This window comes from Phaethon lepturus, unplaced genomic scaffold (assembly GCF_000687285.1).
Source record: "Phaethon lepturus isolate BGI_N335 unplaced genomic scaffold, ASM68728v1 scaffold4471, whole genome shotgun sequence".
NCBI lineage: Eukaryota > Metazoa > Chordata > Aves > Phaethontiformes > Phaethontidae > Phaethon > Phaethon lepturus.
The window spans coordinates 11,491-31,088 of NW_010515393.1; the positions used below are offsets into that span (position 1 = coordinate 11,491).

Here is a 19,598-nt window from a genome sequence, read left to right on the forward strand (position 1 = left end):
CTCATGGTTTAAATTCAAATTTGTAGCATGAACATTTACATAATTTTATTTATATCCAAGTCCTTTATCGATTAATTCAGAGAAAATTTTCAGAAAAATTAAGAGTTTTATACAAAAATAATTTTCTAAAAAAGTAACTACCAATTTGTGATTAGGGAGCGCATAACACATTTGGTAAGATTAAGGCACTTTCTAATTAGGAACAGACATTTTTTTTCCTCCACTGAAAGTGTTCATTATTTCATCGTAACTCAAAATGTATTTTGACTTATCTTTTGTTAACAACAACAAAAAAAATCTATACAACTGTTTACACAAAGTTAATTTATTAACTACTGAGGTGCTACTGGTTTTTGATACACCTAGATTCTTCTAAGATCTAAGAGTATCTGATAAGATAAAAAATGATTTACAACAAAATACTGCCCAGTTTTTCCCAATATGCAGAATCCGGTATATCCCTAAATTGTTTTAAACTAGTTATAATGTAACTCAGAACCTCAACAACCTATTTTTCATACAAGCAAACCCACTTTATTGTCTGTATACAAGCTACATCTACATTCAACTCAGAAGGATTACTGTCACTCCTATTGACAAGCCTGAGCTAGCTTAAAACTATCCAGCTTGGTAACAGTTCAACCATGGCTGAGAGAAGCTACCCAAATCGAGGTTTTATATCCCCATCTCTTCTGTGCCTCCTTCCCTGAGCACTACACAACTTTTACAACAGCTTTGAACTAGGCAGATTGACAGTTTTACAGATAACTTGGGCATATTTATGTAAACTTTAGTCACATCTCTGACAACAAATACAGTTTATAATCTCAGAATTTTTCTTTTAAACTCTGATTGACAGCCCCCACCCTGTACTGAGATTCTTAAAGGCACAACACAGATCTTGCACATGGGTTCCTTAAGTCTTTTTAAAAAAAAACCTGCATGGGCATTCCTTAATACAAAACATGTAAAAAGTCATCGTTAACAGCATTGACTTGAGCTAGCCCATTTCACTTTGCACTTGGATGGACCAGAAAAGCTTATGCAGTTATAGAACCCCAACTGTGGTGACAGTGACCTTCAACTCAAGGGGACAATTTGTCAAATTGCTATTATTTTCAGCACAGAACTAAGCAATCAAGTTCATAAAACAAGTATTCATAGGAACTTATGGACCATGCTGCCCATGTGCAATACTTGATAGAAGGGTTGGAGGTTTTGCCAATAATGAGGCACTAGGAAAAATATTTGCCTACTACAACTTTTAAACTTTCTCATTCATAGAGCTTTGATTTTGAAGCAATTTAAAACTGGCAAGTGTGCTAGTGTTTCTTCAGTGCCGGACCATCAGTTATTAGAGTAAGTCATTCTGTGTACTCAATTGACAATGAATCAGTCCTTTTTTTCTTTTCAGCACAGAAATTCATCCGAGCATAGCTCTGTTACACAAATCAACCACCATTTCACATTATTTTCCTGTTCATCCAAACTTCCTCTTTGTAAAAGGAAGTTTTTAAGAAAGAAATTTTTCTATTTTCAGCAGGTCCTTTATGAAAACGTCATTTTTAATAAATAAGAAAAAAGTTAAATAAGGTATTACACACAGGTCTATTCAAGAGCATTTTGCACTAGCCAACAAGATGCCGAAACTTGCTGTGTTCTGTTGCCCTCTTCAGGTCGACAGCACTTACATTTTCTAGTTCTTTTGCTTGACGAGTCATTACATTTCAACTTCTTTCATTAAAAAAAATCAGATTTGCAGTTTCAAGTAGCAGCTAACTTTACCTCTATCCCATCAGTGCTTGAAGTATTTTTGATCTAAAACCCTATAGAAATTACTTTTGGCCTCTACATCTCCCTAACTCCAATACTAATCTTGAAGATTATCAACATATCAGCTAGTGTTTGAAAAGATGACTAAAAAAACCATCTTCAGCACTGGTAAGCAAGCCTCATGACAACAGGCTTAAAGAGCTCAAGTGATTCAGCTTGCCAAAGAAAACTGAAGTTGCTGAAATCACTTGGTAAAGTAAACTTGGAGGTTAGAAAGTCAGATGACTTGAAAGTGGTGTAAGGCAAAACAAAATCTAGAAACTGGAGTTCAAGTCAGACAAATTCAGCCTTGAAATGCAATGGAGGCTTTAAAAGGATGGATTCATTATTACTTGAAAACTTTATAGGTGGACCCAGTATCTCTCCAAACAATCTGTTTTGATCAGTTTTTGCATAGTTGTCATAACACAGGTCAATTGTGATGCTGATTTGCATACTTGTAATAGTTTTGTAATTTATTATTTCAGTTCTGTCAATTAATGTGGAAATACGTATAAAACAGTCTTCCATCGCTTGGGAAAGTGCTATGCTTGGGCTTCTGATTCATTTGTTGAGCCAGATATTAATAATATCTTAGAATATTTCATTTCCCCCTCCCACCTTACTATTTTTAGACAACAGGTCACAGTACATATTTAAATCTATTTAGACATCTCAGTACTGCAACTCTTGACAGAAAGAACAAAGTGTTGGATTTAACCAATGTATTAAGTATGGAGAATTTCATTCATGTTACTAAGGCAGAAAAACATCATCACAATTTGTGACTGTACAATTTAATCACAACTCTTAAGGGACTTACGATAAGGAAAACCTGTTCAAAGTTAAGGCCTACTAAAATTAATAGTCTAATCAAAACCCTTAGAAAATAGAGGCAAAGGAAATGCTCATTCCAGTATCATGGCATGTCCCAGTACCCAAATAAAGGAACAAGCAAACAATCCTAGATCATCCCCTTTTGGGCTGGCAAACACACAACAGCCAGCCTACCTTAAGCCAAGTGCAACTTTAGAAAAGCTCAGAAGAACTTGTGATGAATAGTTTTAATGCATTTTCTTTAACATAGTTTTGTAACTTTATTCTCAAGAATGAAATGCTATTTACAACTTTAAGTCCTATATACTCATAAGGTAGACTCCAGATGAAAGGAGGAAGATTGACAGGAAAAGAACAAGCAAGAGCAAGCAGGTGAGCATGACACTGGGAAAGATACCAAAACTCGGGCATCAGTGCAAACTAGTCTCAAACAACAACTGAGACTCAGAGTGCTCCCACCTGCAGCATAAGACAGCAGACAGTATTTCATCAGGGTAGGCTCTATCAGCATGTAGAGACTCCTCTCCTGTGCCTGACCAGTATGCCCCGTCACAGTGCCTGCAGCCAAAGACTGTCTGCCATCTATCAGCCATATAGTTTGCTCAATTAGAAAGTGTAAAACCAGCTAGTCTTACAAACATGGGAAAAAGTCCTCACGCAAAAGTCCAACTAGCACTCTACAAGTAAAGCAACACTCTTAAATGCATAATATATTCAAAACACTACTATTATTTGCTCTCTTGCTATTAAACAACAAGTGAAAAAAGCACTCTATTCAAAAGTACTCTCAGGTAAAAAGACAAAAAAGTTTTCGTGCAACTGTCTACTGAAGACACAGCAGCTTACACCTCTGAAGTGATGAAGTGGGGCACTTTTTGACGCATGTAAGTAAAAGTGTTACAAAAATATAATCACTATTTTTTAACCACCTCCTGTAGAAGAAGTTTCCACCTATGTCAAAGGTTCATCTGGTGCAAGTTCCATACAGCATAGTTTAGACTATGACAGCTGGTAATAAAATCTCCAAGATGTTTTCTCTAACTTTTAAAAGTGCAGATGAATTGATACGTAGTGATACTCAGTCTTTTTCTTCATCTTCTACAGTAGATGCCAGGATTCTGGTCCAATCTTAGCTGCTACACTTAAAAGAAGAGGTGCTGGACAAGGGCTTTTAAAATTACCTGTGGTTAGTTTAGTTCTGACTTACCAAGTATGAAGTTTGTATTTTTGCCATGTCTTTCTCCCCCACACACCATCAGATTTGGATACCACACAAGGTATGATTCATATTATTCTTTAGAAACTTATTTTAATAGACAAGCTTTACAACTGAAAGAGCCTTTGGGTTTTGAAAATATCAGGCCTTCAGTGAAAAGCATGTCAGATCACTTTATTGCATGCATTTTTTCTGCAGCAACTTTTCCCAGTCACATTTAGCATTTTGTGCTAAGCCTGATTTTTCTTAGTTGGTATCATGATATAGTACATTTCTCTGAAGGAAAACAAATTCATCCACCTCACACTGCCAAAACACAATCGAGGCACTTCCCTTCACAGAATTTCCTTCTAATAATTTTGGGGTAATGGAAGGTATGGAGACTAAGAGGAAGAACTCTCCCCAATGAAGGCAATGCCTAGTAATTTCCTGCCATCCACCTGTATATCCTTAAGTATCCACAAAAACACAATGTGAAAACACATAGGGAATAAATGTCCACTGTAATACAGACCCAGGCTAAACTGGCTTTCAGGTACTTATGTAGGGATATGCAAGCAACTGATTAGAATGCAAAGCTGACTTCTACCAGCACTAACGGAAATTAAATGTAATTGGGGGAGAATGTATCTTAAGAATACTTTTGAATCAGTTACTTCAGCATATGCAAGTCTGTCACTAAATACTGTAAAATTATGTTAAAACTACAGGAATTAACTCCTTGCTTGGAATCTAATTATAAGCTCATTCTTCATAAGACTTTCTGAAAATTCCTTTAAAATATATTGACTTTTATGATGAGCAGTGATCAGTACACAAACGAACAAAACAAACAAGAAACACCTGCATCCAGTTTTAAAAAAGAGGAACATTACTGAAAATATACACCAGACTTCTCAAAAGCTGTCTCAGCATCATCTTTATTTGTGTTTGGTATTCTATTCTTAGTTAGGTATTTTGGGTTTAAACTACAGCAAGTAAGGGTTTCCAATTGAAAAGATAATGGTATCAAGATAAGTACTACTGGTAAAGGAATAGATATTACTTATTAGATATTTTTCTTTTTTTCTTTTCTTTTTTTTTTTTTAAAAAAAGCTTTACTAGCATGAAATCATGTGATATCACAGAAAATTTCCCTCATGGCTTAAAGGTCTGTATCTTATTCAGACAGCAAAACCTCCATTTCATGAACCCATTTACATGATTTCTATGAAAAGACTTAAAAAAACCCGAACACAACACCTATCAGAGAACAAACAACCAACTTAGTTACCAATGAAACAAAATGCTTTGAGTGAACTACTTTTCCTGATACATACTTTTTGATACTTAGACAAAACTTGCCATCTGCTATGATCTCTGACAAAATAACTGACTTCCGTTCTCAATTTAAGGTTTCACTATGATGGTAAATGTCTAACATCTAACATTAAAAGTTACTTCAGTTCCACTGCAAGATTGTATAGGTTTGATACAAGTAGTATCAGAGTATTCAGTACTATGAATAAAGGACTTTTTTTTGATAGTTACAGACGCAAAGTTTAAATGTAAATAGATGAAAATGTTTCAAAGATAAAACAGAGCAAAACTGTTTCATTTACGGAGAGACTACATGAATGCTGTATAAGCTTTTAACCATACTGAATTCCAAACTTCATCATGACCTTAATGTTATAAAAATTAAGGTGACATTGAAAAATTGTAAGGATTCCATGAAGTATGCCTCCCAAGAAGCTGTTGAGAAAAATAGAGCACTGGTGTATTAAAGCAGAAAAATTCAAAGCTAGTTTTGTATTGTAAAGTATACAGTTAGAAGACAAAGGTAAGAACTCGATGCAAGACCTATGCCATTACTTTCATCTTATAATGCCAAGAAGAAAAGAAGCCTACACAGTGGTTGAGGGAAAAGTGTTGCTTCTGAAATGGTTGACTTGGACCCTTCAGAGGGCATTTTGCATCCAAAGCAGTCTTCATAGTTAGCAGTTATTTTTAATGATAAAATTAGCTTAAAAAAAACCAAACCCAAAACAACAAACAAACATAATCTGTACCAGCCTTAGCACATTCTCAAGTATTACACACTTAAAACATAATGAATGGTAATTACCTATTAGAATGAATACAGTCTATTTTGTCTTTGCTAATTCATACAACTCAAGAGTCCAGCAAAGATGAGCATACAAAGTTTTAACATAATGTTAGAAAAGGGAACATATAATTCTGAAAACAGATTACAATATATGACACCTCAGTGGAAGAATTTGGTAAAAGTGGGTTTATTTCTTTGTCTCCTACCTGATAAATTCTAAATGGGATGTATCGAAATCCACTGTCTTCTGGAGGATACTCCATGAGTTTTCGATTTATTGCCCAAAACTGCTCAAATTTATCTGTGAAGGTAAAATTAGATTTTGTTAGTATTAATAACATATATTCTTTTTCATCTAAAAGAGGTAAATGACACATGACTGGAACAACATGCAAGCTTTTCTTACAGAAGTTTGACCTGTATGAATTTATTTTCCCCACATTTCTCTTCCCTATTTAGCCTGAAGCCAGAGGTAAGTCATCTGCATTCTCCTATGAAAACAGTGATGTAGCAACTTATTGAACTGAAAGAGAAAGCAACTTGAATTCATATCGTATCTCCCACTGTTAGGGAAATATTGGGCCACAAAGTATTGATTTCATTGCCTCAATTAACTGCCTGTTTCTCCACTCCCTGCTATTACTGGTCCACATGTCTTGCAGTTTGTTAAAAACACCTAATTGTTCTTAACTATAGATGAATAATAGGTGTAAAGTATAGAGAAATTAAAGCAGTAGAAAAACTTCTTGAGGGGTTTACATTTGGATATGTAAATCTTAAAATAATCTGCAACAAAGTACAATATAATCAGAAAATACACTGCCAATTCTATGATACAACCTGAAAATAATTTATGTTTGAAATACATCTTTGTTGATATTATCCAAGTAACTAGGTTTAGTAAAGCAGCCCCAGGCAGCACACCATCTCATCCTCTTCAGATATTACAAGAACTGAACAGTTTATTGTACCTAAAATGTAGTAAGGACAGCATAAGTCTAGAGCAGTAAAGGCTTATATATATGCAAATCAATTATTCAAATCAAGCAAACAACCAATACCAGAAGCGGCAGAAAGGAACATGAGGAGCTGAGATGAATAACGCTGCTGCTAGCCTTACTGGAGAAGGCAGCTTGAAAAGGGGAAAAGCAAGGGATAAATTTTCTTATAGGCCCTAACTCGCCAAGACACGAAACACAGCAGACATTTCTTCAGAAGGAACACACAGTGTCCAATTTTCCCTCCCCCGCACAATGTTCATTCGGGCCTCAAGAAGCCTGGCAGTGTAACCGTTACAGAATTCGGCCTCCCTAAAGCAAGGCAAAATTCAGAAATCTCTTTGTGGAACAAAGGTTGTTCCCACTTCCAAAATTGCTGGTAACAATTAAAGCAATTGCAGGAAATTAAGAGAGTCTGAGATTTGCTTGACTCCAGCGTACAGCACAGATGCCTGTCAGTGCGCTAAAAGACATAGTTAATACCTATTGCAGGGTTTGTAACATGTTGGTTTTCCTGACTGAATGTGATACAACGCAGGAATTTCCAAGAAATGGTAAACAAACTCCTGCTAGGTACTCTGTAGAAGCATTTCCTGATACTTATCTCAGAAAGCACTTCCACACCCTTGTTTCCCAATTAGCAGCAAGTGCCTCTCGACAAGCACTTACCTAAACTGCAGCCAGCACCACCAGGCAGGCACCTGCCCGAGATGAGGAGCTGCCTGGACGCAGGGTGCTACCCCATAGCAGGGTGCCACCCCATAGCTTGCTGGCTGGGAAGCTCAGCAGGTGGCAGTGACAGTGACAACCCTGGAGCTGGCTGTACCCAAGCAAGCATGCATTTGGGAACGCCAGCCTACAGAGTCACAGGTGTACTCTTGCAATGCCTGACACAAACAACGACTGCATTCTCCTCACGAACTCTGTCAGGGGGAAGGTGAAAATTTAGCACGCTTCCCCCATCCTTGGAGGGAGTGTTGAGAACGGCTTACAGCTTTCACTATAGATTGTGTGGACAGGCATGCTACAGTAGGCATTAACTGATTTACAGTTCAATTACCACTTCTGACTATAAACTCAATTGATAAAGCTATTAATTATGGTGATACATAAAAGCGGGTGAGCTTCAGCAGACTCCTAAATAAGGAATCTACATATTTGGAGTAATTCTACCTGAACAAAAATAAAACGAACATTAATTTCATTTATTTGTTTAATGTTCATATTACAGTAATTAGGAAAGTTAGGTAAACAGCTTGCTATCTTCAAAATTCAAGAGATGATCAACACATCTTAAGGATCAGAAGAACAAGAAATTCTGAACAAGTAACAGACGTACAGTAGGAGCTGAAGTATATTGGCCCTTGTAGCATATATGGCAAACAAGTGAATCTTCAAAGGACAAAAAAAAGTTAAAAACAGTGGTAATGTACAGTTAACTCACTTCTGTTCCTCATTCCAGCTTTTTCACCTCCTGGAAATCATGCAGGTCATCTTACTTAAGGCATGTAAATTTCTAAATTTATACTTCTCAGATTATTCTCTGAACACTCAGGCAATGCTCAAGACAGTTTACTGTTTTATTAAAAGGTTTAAATTTCTAAGAGTTTCTGTAGTTTCCAGATATAACAGCAATAAATCTGCAACAGTCAAATGACAAACTTGTTGCATTTTGTAATCAAGTATGTTCTGTCAATCCACCTGATATCCTGGGGAATGAAAAACTTTCTAGTAAATTAGCTAGACATAATGGAGTCAGACATCTTAAGACACATCTCCACCATGTGTACAGCACTGTCTGAAGACATCTAAACTAATTCATCCTCATAATCTTATATTGCTGTCCTCCAAACATCTTTCCATGGATACAGTATTTTTACTACAGGAAACAGAGTTGGGTATGAGAAAACTAACACATATTTTTAAAAGCAGGCAGCAGGAAAAGGCTATCCAGTTTGTATACCAATATACATGACCTGGCAAGAGCTTTTATCAGCATTAGGAGCATTGGCAGAATGCCAGAATCCTAAGGCTCCAAAATCCAAAATCCAAAAATAACTGCTTTTGCAGAACCCTGAAGGCTCAAAGCTTAAAAAAACCAAACAAAAAACCCAACACGCCCAACCCCACCCCACCCCCCCGCAATTGCCTTGAAAATATAAGTGAAAGGATTCATCATTCTCCCATTCTTGTGTGTCAGGACCTTCTATTTATGCAAAACGGACTTAAGGAAGCTATTAATGCTACAACGAGCTGTAAGAACTAATTAGTGCTTTGGCTAGACAGGATTTAAAGACAGAAGGTGCTGGCCAGAAGTTTGACAATCAAAACAAAACTGAGTTTTCATCAAGCCAGTAAACAAGGAAGAGTTCTCCACCTATCAGCAAAAGCACTTTACACACTCATCTCCTTCCCTCATGAAAAGCTTATGCAGTCTTACATGATATCTAAACTCCCGTAATGGTCAAATCTGATTACTTTTGTTTTCCACAATCCATCTGTTTTTAATAAAGTGCTTGGCCAATGTGTTAAAGAGTTTCTGTATTAGCAAAAAACAGTACTTGCAAAAGGCAGATGTTCATATCTGAATAACAATATTTAAAGTAATGGCAATAAAATTCAACAGAAGTGAGATTAGTGACAGTATAAAGGTTTCAGATGATTCTACTATTCATATTTCTTAAACAAGAGAGGATGGTTGCTACATAACTTTGCCTAAAGTGAAATATAAAAACTTGTCTCTCTATTTTATGTCACAGATCAGAAAGTTAACCAAATAATGGAGAGATATATTTGAAAAAAATCTATCAGCTAAAGTCACTTATATTTATAAATATTCATTTATTAGAAATGCAATTACTAAATGCCCAAACACCAGACAGACGTTAGCCTTTAGTACTACAGAGATGCACAGAATCTAGGGAGAGCTTTAAAAGATATCTATTTACATATATAGAAATAGTATAAGTTGGCAAAACTACAAGACTTAATGTCATCCATAACAACAATCTCAGTACACAAATTCATTAAGAAACAAATTAAACCTCAAACATAAACTTATAAATACAGAGTGCAACCTTATGCATTTAGGGTTCAGAAATCTATCACTGAAATTTTTCATGCCTTTAAAGTGCCCTTTAAAACCATTTAAAAAAAGGACTGTTACAAGGAAACACTTCAAGAATTGTTGTTTCCTCCATTAAGCAAGACTGGAGATCCTTTAGCAATCATTGAAATTAATCCAAATTTCTAACTGTAATATTAAAAAGTTGTTGGTAACTCCAGTCATAGTTTGTTGATAATAAACAGTAACTGCTGAACCTTTTACTGTTAAGTAGTGATAACTAAAGATTAGTCCAAACTAAAATTTTGAAGGCTGGGCCTCTTTCTCAGGCTGAGACCTGGGGGCAATGTTCTTCAGACAACCAGAAAAATTAGTTTAATTCGTGCTAACACCTTACAGTCATTCTCTGAAACTCAAGTGCTGTCATGCTTCAAACAGCTTGAAATTTCACATGGATCTTGATGTTAGATAGGTCTCTACTGCCCACCTGACTCTATGAAAATGGTAACCAAGATGGATCACTGAGAGGGTAAAGGGCACTGCTTGAGTGCTTGCAATCAACATAGGCATTTTAATGCAGCATAGCTTTAAATCAGCATACACAAAGCATATGGGCAATTACCACAGAATGAGAAATTATATCTACAAGAAACTTGCAAGAAGACATAGCGGTCACAGCATATGGCCAGTTAAGATGGAGTTACCACTGTAGAGCAGTGGGCAAAAGGACTAAAAAATCCCCACTCTAACCTTTAAACTTATGAACAGAAATATCTTAATAAGGAATTATTTTGTTTCTGTATTTGACACTGATGCAACTGCTATCAGAGTACCAACTCCAGAACTGGGTATATTTCAAGAAGGCTGTGGAGAAGGTTTAAACAACAGAAAGAATTAATGCAAAAATCGAGGAAAATATTGTTTAAATTCAAAGAGGAAATGGTAATTCACATCTTTTATTTTCCAATATCTTTTTAGAAAGTCAAAAAAGTGACTAAACAGATGTAGCCCTCAGGGTAGCATATACACAGCAATTTTTGTCTGGACTATTGATGACTTCTGTACAAATTAAAAAAAAAAAATGCTTGGAGTTGAATTGCATTCTCTAGCTCTATGCAAGCAATACCAATTTGCAGCTTGCATGAAAATATGTCCAATCCTTGAGCTTAAAAAACACAAAACTTTTGTCTATTCTCCGTGGTTCACTACTGTCTAATAAACATATGAACCATAGAAATGATGCACAACTAGAAGTAGTCGGGTGTAACTACTTGGGAATAACTACGGTATAACCATAACATTAACTAAGAGACCAAAGACTCTAACTGATGTATCAGAACTGTAGAAAGACTTCAGATTCGAAGTGCCTTTGGAGAGCAAGCTTTGGAATAAAAGCTCCTACCCCCAAAAAAGAGCTGTCTACACACAGAAATGAGCTCGCTCAAGGCTTTGCCCAGTCAAGTTTTGACGGTCTCCACGGGTTTCCACTCAACCACTTTCACTCCCTAATATCCCATCAGTCTTCCTCCTGCCGCAACTTGTAACCATTTTCTTTTGTAAATGCCCAACTTCATTGCCAACAAAGGCATGGCTGACAGGAATCTGACTCCATCTGCTCTACAAGCCTTCCTTTTAGGCAGTGGAAAGCAGCTATTAGATCCATCTTCAGCCTCTTCGTCTTCAAGCTAAACAAGGCAGTTCCCTCACTCTCTTCCAATATAGCATATGCTCCAGCCCCTAATCATCCCAGCAGCACTCTGCTGGACTCTTGTTCTGTTTGCACACATTTCTTTTGTCCTGGGGTCCCAAAGAGGACACAGCATTCCTAGCGCAGCTTTATAAGAGCTGAGGGGAAGAATTACTCACCATCTGGCTATATTCTGGGGGGCACAAGGGCTAAAGCAGCTCCCTGGTTAATCTTTGTTCCCGCAACACGACACGACAGACTTTTCATTTAGCTGCTTGTTCACCATTACCCACTTCCACAAAGCTGCTTCCCAGTCAGTCCTTAGCCTGCCCTTAAGAATGGGGAAACCTGTCCCTGGTGCAGGACTTCGTACTTGTGCCTGTGAGCTCCAGGAGGCTCCTGCTTGCCTACAGCTCCAGCTCACCACAGTTCCTCAGATTGGAGGGCAGATCTGGCATTTAATCAACTGCTTCCACCAACTTTTTCTTTTAGTCATAAACAAACTCACTAAGGGTTTAATCTGTCACATACATATAAGCAAATAAAATGTACTGTAATATAAACAAACTGTACTGGACAGAGAGCTACAGCTGTAAGTCAAGGATATGAAGTGTATTTCCTTAACAGTGAAGCAAGTATATTTTCTACTGACTTGTGCTCTAACAAGCATTGCATTTAACTGCTACATCCAGAAAGGAGTCTTCTCAAAATTTTGCATCAATTCTACTTTCACATTGTTTCCAAGAAAACTAAGGTGCTATACACATACATAGTTCTGCTGACTTGTGAGCACTTTCAACAAATTTTATAAAAAGTTAAATTTTGTGCAATATGCCTCAAGCATGAAGCAGCTTTGTTGACGGAAAATAAATATTTTAAACAATTCAAAACTAACTGTACCATGCTATGCAGAAACAGTATTTACAGCTGGTTACTCTTATTTCTCAGCTATTTCAACATCTATCTCTAAATGACTAAGCCATCTGAACTCATTGCTCTTATTCCTGCACAATAAAAAAAACCAGATAATCATGATTATCAAGGACTTTAGGAAGACTCCGCTATATATTTGACTCTCGCTGTCTAATACTGTTCAGTGCCAGACTTTTTGAGAACACAGTTTGAAATATTGGTATGGCATCATTAAAACATAAGCGCTTTTTTTTTTTTTCTATTTATATATTGCCGCCATCCACAGTTACAATATTCTTGCTATTAAACGCTCAGGTTACTTGGGTATTTCAACAGGTCAGGTATATAATACAAATCCACAACTGATGAGGGCACACAAATTTACTAGTCTTTTCAGATTATCTTCAGGCATGAGTAACTATCTGATATGGAGAGACAGGACCTTAGAACTGTTTTGACTTAATGGCAAGTGACAGAAGCCAGCCACAGAAATATGTGGAAATATTCTTCACATCACAGTTAGCAAAGTAACAACGTGAACGTACATATCTGAAGTAGTCATAATTTTGCCTTGAATTACACAACAATTATAACCCGAAATATCTCGACCGCGTGGTGTGCCCGTTAATCTTACATACTCTCCAAATTCACATTCAGCTGGCATGTTACTATATAATACCACAGGAAAGCAGTAGAGATTGTAAAATTTGAAAGTAAAAAACAAATAGGCTTTACTTGGCCTGTTCATGCTAGACAAGACATGGAATCACCTCAAAAGCAAACATCATGCTAACTAGCTCAAGTACTAGTAACAGTCAAGTACAGTGGTATTGGCCTCAAGGTTGGCTATCTAGGTCTGTGACTCCCTTTTTAGTACTATTATAGTGTAAATTAATCAATTAAACTCTGCTTCCCTATATGCACTACAACACATTTCCAACAGCAGTGTCTACAACCAGAAAACAATTAGGAGAAACTTCCTGATGTATAGAGTTACCTATAAATTCTAGCTTAAAAAAATATTCATTCATAAGCCACACTATAAATTGAACTACAGATGCAACCCAAGAAAAAAGGGGGAGATCCCTCCCCCAATACTGTACTAGCTAGGTTTGAGATCAGTGTATTTAACACATTTCACACAGTTTATGCTGTAATTTCTCCATTAATTTTTATAGCAAAGTAGTGTTCTGAAGATGAAGAAATACAAGCATATTGCTTAAGTTTTGCAGGTTAACAGGATGTTTTGAAAACTGTGTGACAAAGCAGCATTTCACTCTTGAGATTATCTGTCAGATCCAAAAAAGCCTTTGCACCCTGTTTTCTTTTAATATACACAGGGGAGCCATATCTTACCAACATTCTTTTCACTTACTAAACGTACTCACGAAACAGAAGTTTCACTTTAAGTATACTGTTTCCTTAACACCACCTCCCTTCATTTCTAGGTCACCAATTTAGCTGGAAAAGGTTCGGAGGAAGAAAATCATCAACATGGACTACTTTCTTTCCTTTATTCAAATATGAAAAAGCATACATCCTACTAAATTTAAGCTTGCTGTGTAGCCTAAAAGCAGGTGATCTCAGTAGGTATTGTCTCTTAAGCTAAAAGGAAAGCTCTCATGACTATTAAACAAAAATCTGTAATCCATTTCTGAAACACATAACCCACAGGTTGTGTAGGAATAGAGCAAAAGGGATTGTTAGAGACTTCCCTGAGTAAGTCAAAGGGAAAAGGACTCCTGACAATATTACCCATCCTCCAGTTCTCTGCTCCAAGTCTAAATAGCCTGCATATTTTAACACTTTCTCTGCCTCTGTTTACACTCTGTTTATACACCTGGAAATAGAGCAGCGTATCTCCATATAACTCTCTAACCTACTTTGCTTTCCCTGTACTAACCTTTTTATAAAACACAGCTTTTCTTAAAAGTTAAGGAACCTTTATATTAATGCATCTGTCAAATTCAGGAGTTTACTAGCAGAAAGTAACATAGAAGCATTTCAAATTGCAAAGCAAAAAGCTCTCAACAACTAACAACTAAAGCAAGTTAATTTTGAAAATGAAGTCAGTTTTTTAGAGATCATGTACTTTGAAATTTAGTTAGACCTTACAAGTCTTTCAGGAAATGACATATTTGGGGGGGGTGGAGGGGGGAAGGCAAGCAGGAGGCAGTAAAAAATAAAGGTTCAGTAGGAAGTCTGGAAGGTGGCTATATTTCTGAAGTAACATTCCAGGAGGAAAACAGTCAAAGTGAGGACAAAACACAAAGCCCTTGAAACTGCAACAGGTACATAACTTGAAACTCTCCAATATACTTGAATAGATCACACGCTTGGCAGATTACCTGTGCCAAAGATGCAGAGACCTCCAAGCCTGCTTGCTCAGAGTTTAACAGTTTTCATTAGACACATGGGCAACTAACACAAGATGGTCAAAACACTAGGAAGCAATTTCTATTTATCTCTGTTTACCTATCTCTAGACAACCTCTTCTCATGGGGGAGACTTCACTATAAAGTAGCATTGCGAGTGCTGGGTTACCTTTTGCTTTCCTCCCTTTTCTGCCTTCATGCAGTTCATGCCCTCCTACGAGACCCACCAATTCTCACTGGCCTCACAAACACAGCAGCTCTGCTCTGCCCCTTTGCTGAGAGAGGGGCAGAGAAAGGGAAGGGGGGCAATTCAGGCTACCATCAATTTCCCACCTTCACCCTGCGACAAAGGGCAGCTATGCGAGTAGGCACCAGGCCAGCACAGAAGAGTAACAAGGCAAAAAGGCAGTTTCGGGGGGGATGACAGTTTAGAATCATGATACTGCAGCCATATGGGTGGAGCATTAGTTTAGTCATTTGTGCAGAAAGGGTAACACAGCAGTAAACACTGCAGAACTAACACTGAAGTCTAGGTGAAAATCCATTACCAGAAAAAAACCCACAACCGATCAAACCCCAAACAAAAACCACCACCACCACAAAAAAAAAAAAAAAAAAAATCCCTGGGAAGGCCTGCTCTGATGCATCTGATTCACCCTGCAGGTCCAGCTTGTCTAAACCTATACCCAGCTCAGCACCAAAACAGCACTGGGCTGACTTTGTGCAGAGCTATTTGAAACTGCCTACACTGCATCCCCTGGGTTCCACAATATCACCAGTGTTTGGTGTATGCTATGCTATTTTAACTCCAGAATAAGCAGGTATTGACACTAATTATAAGAAAACTTGATGAATTTACAGAAATTTTTAACCACCAGCCCAGGAAGATAATGACGACTTTTTTTTTTTAAATCCTCTTTTATTCAATACATCCTTTCTCAAGACTCAAAAGAATTCTTTAGTCTTTCTTCACAGTTAACCAAATCTCTACAGATAGAACACAGCAAGACACTACCATTTTGGTGGCAATACAGGGAAGAAGAAAAAAAGGGTGGCTTTATGATTTAAAAAGTAATGGCTTGTTCATTCATTCTCCTGTTAAATTCCTGAAGATTTTCTAAGTACATATTGCCTAATTTAAGTTTCAAATGACCAGTTGAGGTTAGAGATTTGTTCAGCTACCAAAACATGTTCATCATCTGGGACTGAGGTAAAGAACAGCATTGCTCCCACCAGTTCTCAGCAAAGAGGAGAAACATACGTATCAAACATGAGTGGGCCACGTGTACACTGCACAAGAGAGATGCTGACACCATTTCTTTTTGGCAGTTAAAACATTTCTGAACAGGAATGTGATAACCAAAAAACCCCATGACTTCTGCCTCTCAAAAACCCAGGACTCGTTTAGACATGATTTAGAAAGAAATGCAAGAAAACACAGGCCTGATTCTGTCAGTAAGACAAGAAAGAGATCACGTGCATTAGAAGATAAAATATTGCATATTCTGAATGTTTGTAGGATTTTTCTTCTTTAATAAGAATACTTCAATATGGCCACTTAACTTTTGGTAAGCCCTACAGTATGAGTGAGCATTACATTCTTTTTCCATAGTATTTTCAGTAAAATAATGTCTTCATTATTTATAATATACAAAGAAGCCTTAAAAATGGCCATGAGTTTTTACTGTTTATTTCCCCCACTCATGTATCAGAAATACCTAGTCTAGTCTTCACTGGTTATAAAGGATGCCTGTGAAAATTTCAGGGTATGGTTGCTTATGTTCCTCCACAACTGATGAAAAGCAGCTGTGTTGAATCTAAACCCCCTCCTTTATCAGAATCATTATATACTGGAGTTAGAGATATTAATTCTTTGAACCATGCAAAAAATACAGCTCTCCCCCTAAAAACAGTTGAGATTTCATTTGATCCTGAGTTATCACTAGACCTACAGAGTCTTAATGTTTCAAAGCTGAAAGCCTTTATTTTTTCACACAAAAGGCAAGAAGAAAAAAACACCCACTTGAAAATCCTCTTTGTCCACAATAAAAGTGGCCATAACACTATTAAAGCAAGAACAGTAGTAACATTTTCCATCAGTTCTGACCAAAGAATTTTAACAATTCTTACAAAGGAACAGAGGTTAATATAGCTATATAGTCTGCCTTTATCACCTCCCTACCACAGACACACCCATGACCCTGATCAAAACTATGGTAACACAGATGTAGTCATCCCAAAGAAGTGTTCTAACTAAGAAATATCTGGTTTATGGACAAAAATCGGCTAACTGAAGTCTGAAGAACAACCAGAACCACAGCACAAGCAATAGACAGAAAAGTATGTTTACCTTCCTGATTCGGTAGCGGGTTAACATAAAAATCCAAAGTGGTTGGAGGTGGGGTGTAAAGGTTGTTATGAATACCTACCAGCTGTAACCAGCACAGCATTTTGCCACAAATTCACTATTACAGCTTTTCCTCTTAAACTGAAAGGTTTCTTGTGCTACCTGTTCAAGTACTTCCTCCTTAGCAGAAGCATTTATACCAAGTTACTCGTGTAATTGGTAGTTACATTTCTCCAAACAAGGAAAATTGGATTTTTTTCCAAAAATGTGTTTAATACACATCCTGTAAGTATTGCTATCACTTGCTAAACAAATAACACTACCTATATTTAAGAACTGAAGAAAATTGTTTGAAGTTTCACAGAAAAAAAAAAAAGACTGCAGATGTATCATTACTTACAAGGCAGTTATCGCAAATGCTACTTTCTTTTCTTTTTTGTGGTCATTCATTCCGTTTCACAAAGAGGTTTAAAATTATTACAACTCAAACGAAAGCCTATAAAAACATACTGAAAGATACAACATGCTTAAAAAGAGTTTTCTTGGTTTCACAAGCTTTTCTTGTTTCTCTTTTATGAAGAGCTGAGAAATTAAATTAGCATTTGAAAGTATTCAAAAGATTGTTTAAGCTTCTCATTTAGGTGTCAGATTCCACAGGTGCGATTTTTCATTAAGTACAGTGAAACATTCTTGAAATCAACCTTGCTAGGCAACTTCTGTTCTTAACATTATAAAGCAAAACAGTAAAATTCTGGTTTCTCTACAACTGAAAATATTCTTGAACAAATAATCAACTAAAAGATAGAACCTAAGATGAGCATGGAAGGAATATACTGCATAACTGTTCTCTTACCTTACATATTGAGGGTACTGAGGTTCTATACCTCCTGGTTAAGGAAAGAGCCTTAACTCATCCCATTTCATTGTGTAGTTAACTCTTCTACCATTATAACTCATGTGAAAGGTCGTTTAGTTTTAATTTTAAAAAGCATTAATAAAAAGAGCACATAAAGTGCACTGCTGGGAACACTTGAGCACCAGGACTAAGCAACAGGATTTTTTTGCAATAAAGCTAATAATTCTTGAAATAGAAAACAAAATTATGCTGGCACAGCATTTTGCTTCTCTCAAACAAAAATGCTTGCAAGACAAATACTATTACAGCAGAATACTTTTTTCACAGAATTATTAAAATTGCAGTTTAAATTGACTTGTAACAATGTAAGCTTTAAGGAAACATTTGTGTTTATACCAATACTGGTTTCCAGTGGACCAGAACTCTTTTATTTACTGCTTATTCACAAAAGTGAATATATTATCAGTCAGTTTGCTGGCTAATACCTATACAAAACAGAATCTCTCAGGAAGTACTTTGAATTGAACCAGATAAAGTGCAATTTCTTACCTGGTAAGTTTTGCATGTATGTACTGCATCCCTCAAGATCTTACCACTCAAATGGCAAATTAAGTTTACAGAATCATAGAACGGTTTGGTTGGAAGGGACCTTTAAAGGCCATCTAGTCCAACCCCCTGCAATGAGCAGGGACATCTTCAGCTAGATGAGGTTGCTCAGAGCCCCGTCCAACCTGACCTGGAATGTTTCCAGGGATGGCGCATCCACCATCTCTCTGGGCAACCTGTGCCACCATCCCCACTGTAAAAAATTTCTTCCTTACATCTAGTCTAAATCTGCCCTCTTAGTTTAAAACCATTACACCTTGTCCTATTGCAACAGGCCCTGCTAAAAAGATAGTACCTCAATTTCTAACTCTCCCCCAATTAAATAAAAAAATAGAATCCAGAGTTTCTAATAAGCACTCAACCTTCAAAATTATTACAGGAATATCTTCAATATGAAAGGCAGTACCACTAAACAATAAAAAAAAAAAATTAGAAAACCCACACACTGATTAAATACACACATGAAACCCGAACTAATTTGGAATCTCTGTCTAAAGCAAACAGATGCCTAAAGTCTTCTTGCATTCAAAGATTCTCCTGTTTCATTTAATTTTCCTTATAAACATATGGGAAGATATTAATTCTAAGTGTTTAGTATTTTGTATCTCAACATAGAGTAAACATCTTCATGCTTACAGCTTCTGTAAAATAAATTTACCAGTAATAATATAATGACAGCTTCAGAAGATGAGGAAATGATGCATTGAAAGTGACATTACCACCCATTCCAGGTAATAGTTTCTGAACTACTACAAAGATTTTCAACTTACAGGCCTCTAAGAACCATGACAAGAAAGAG

General features: G+C 36.7%; 1 protein-coding gene across 1 annotated transcript in view; it reads right to left on the reverse strand.

The window, feature by feature from the left end:
* Positions 1-6,100: 6,100 nt before the first annotated feature.
* The window catches only part of LOC104615297 (autophagy protein 5-like), a gene marked incomplete at its 3' end in the record, with an annotated part of 34,747 nt that continues 21,249 nt past the window's right edge, over positions 6,101-19,598 (reverse strand). The window contains exon 5 of the mRNA XM_010295755.1: positions 6,101-6,255. Coding sequence (XP_010294057.1) covers positions 6,101-6,255 — 155 coding nt within the window. The remainder of the gene's footprint in view (positions 6,256-19,598) is intronic.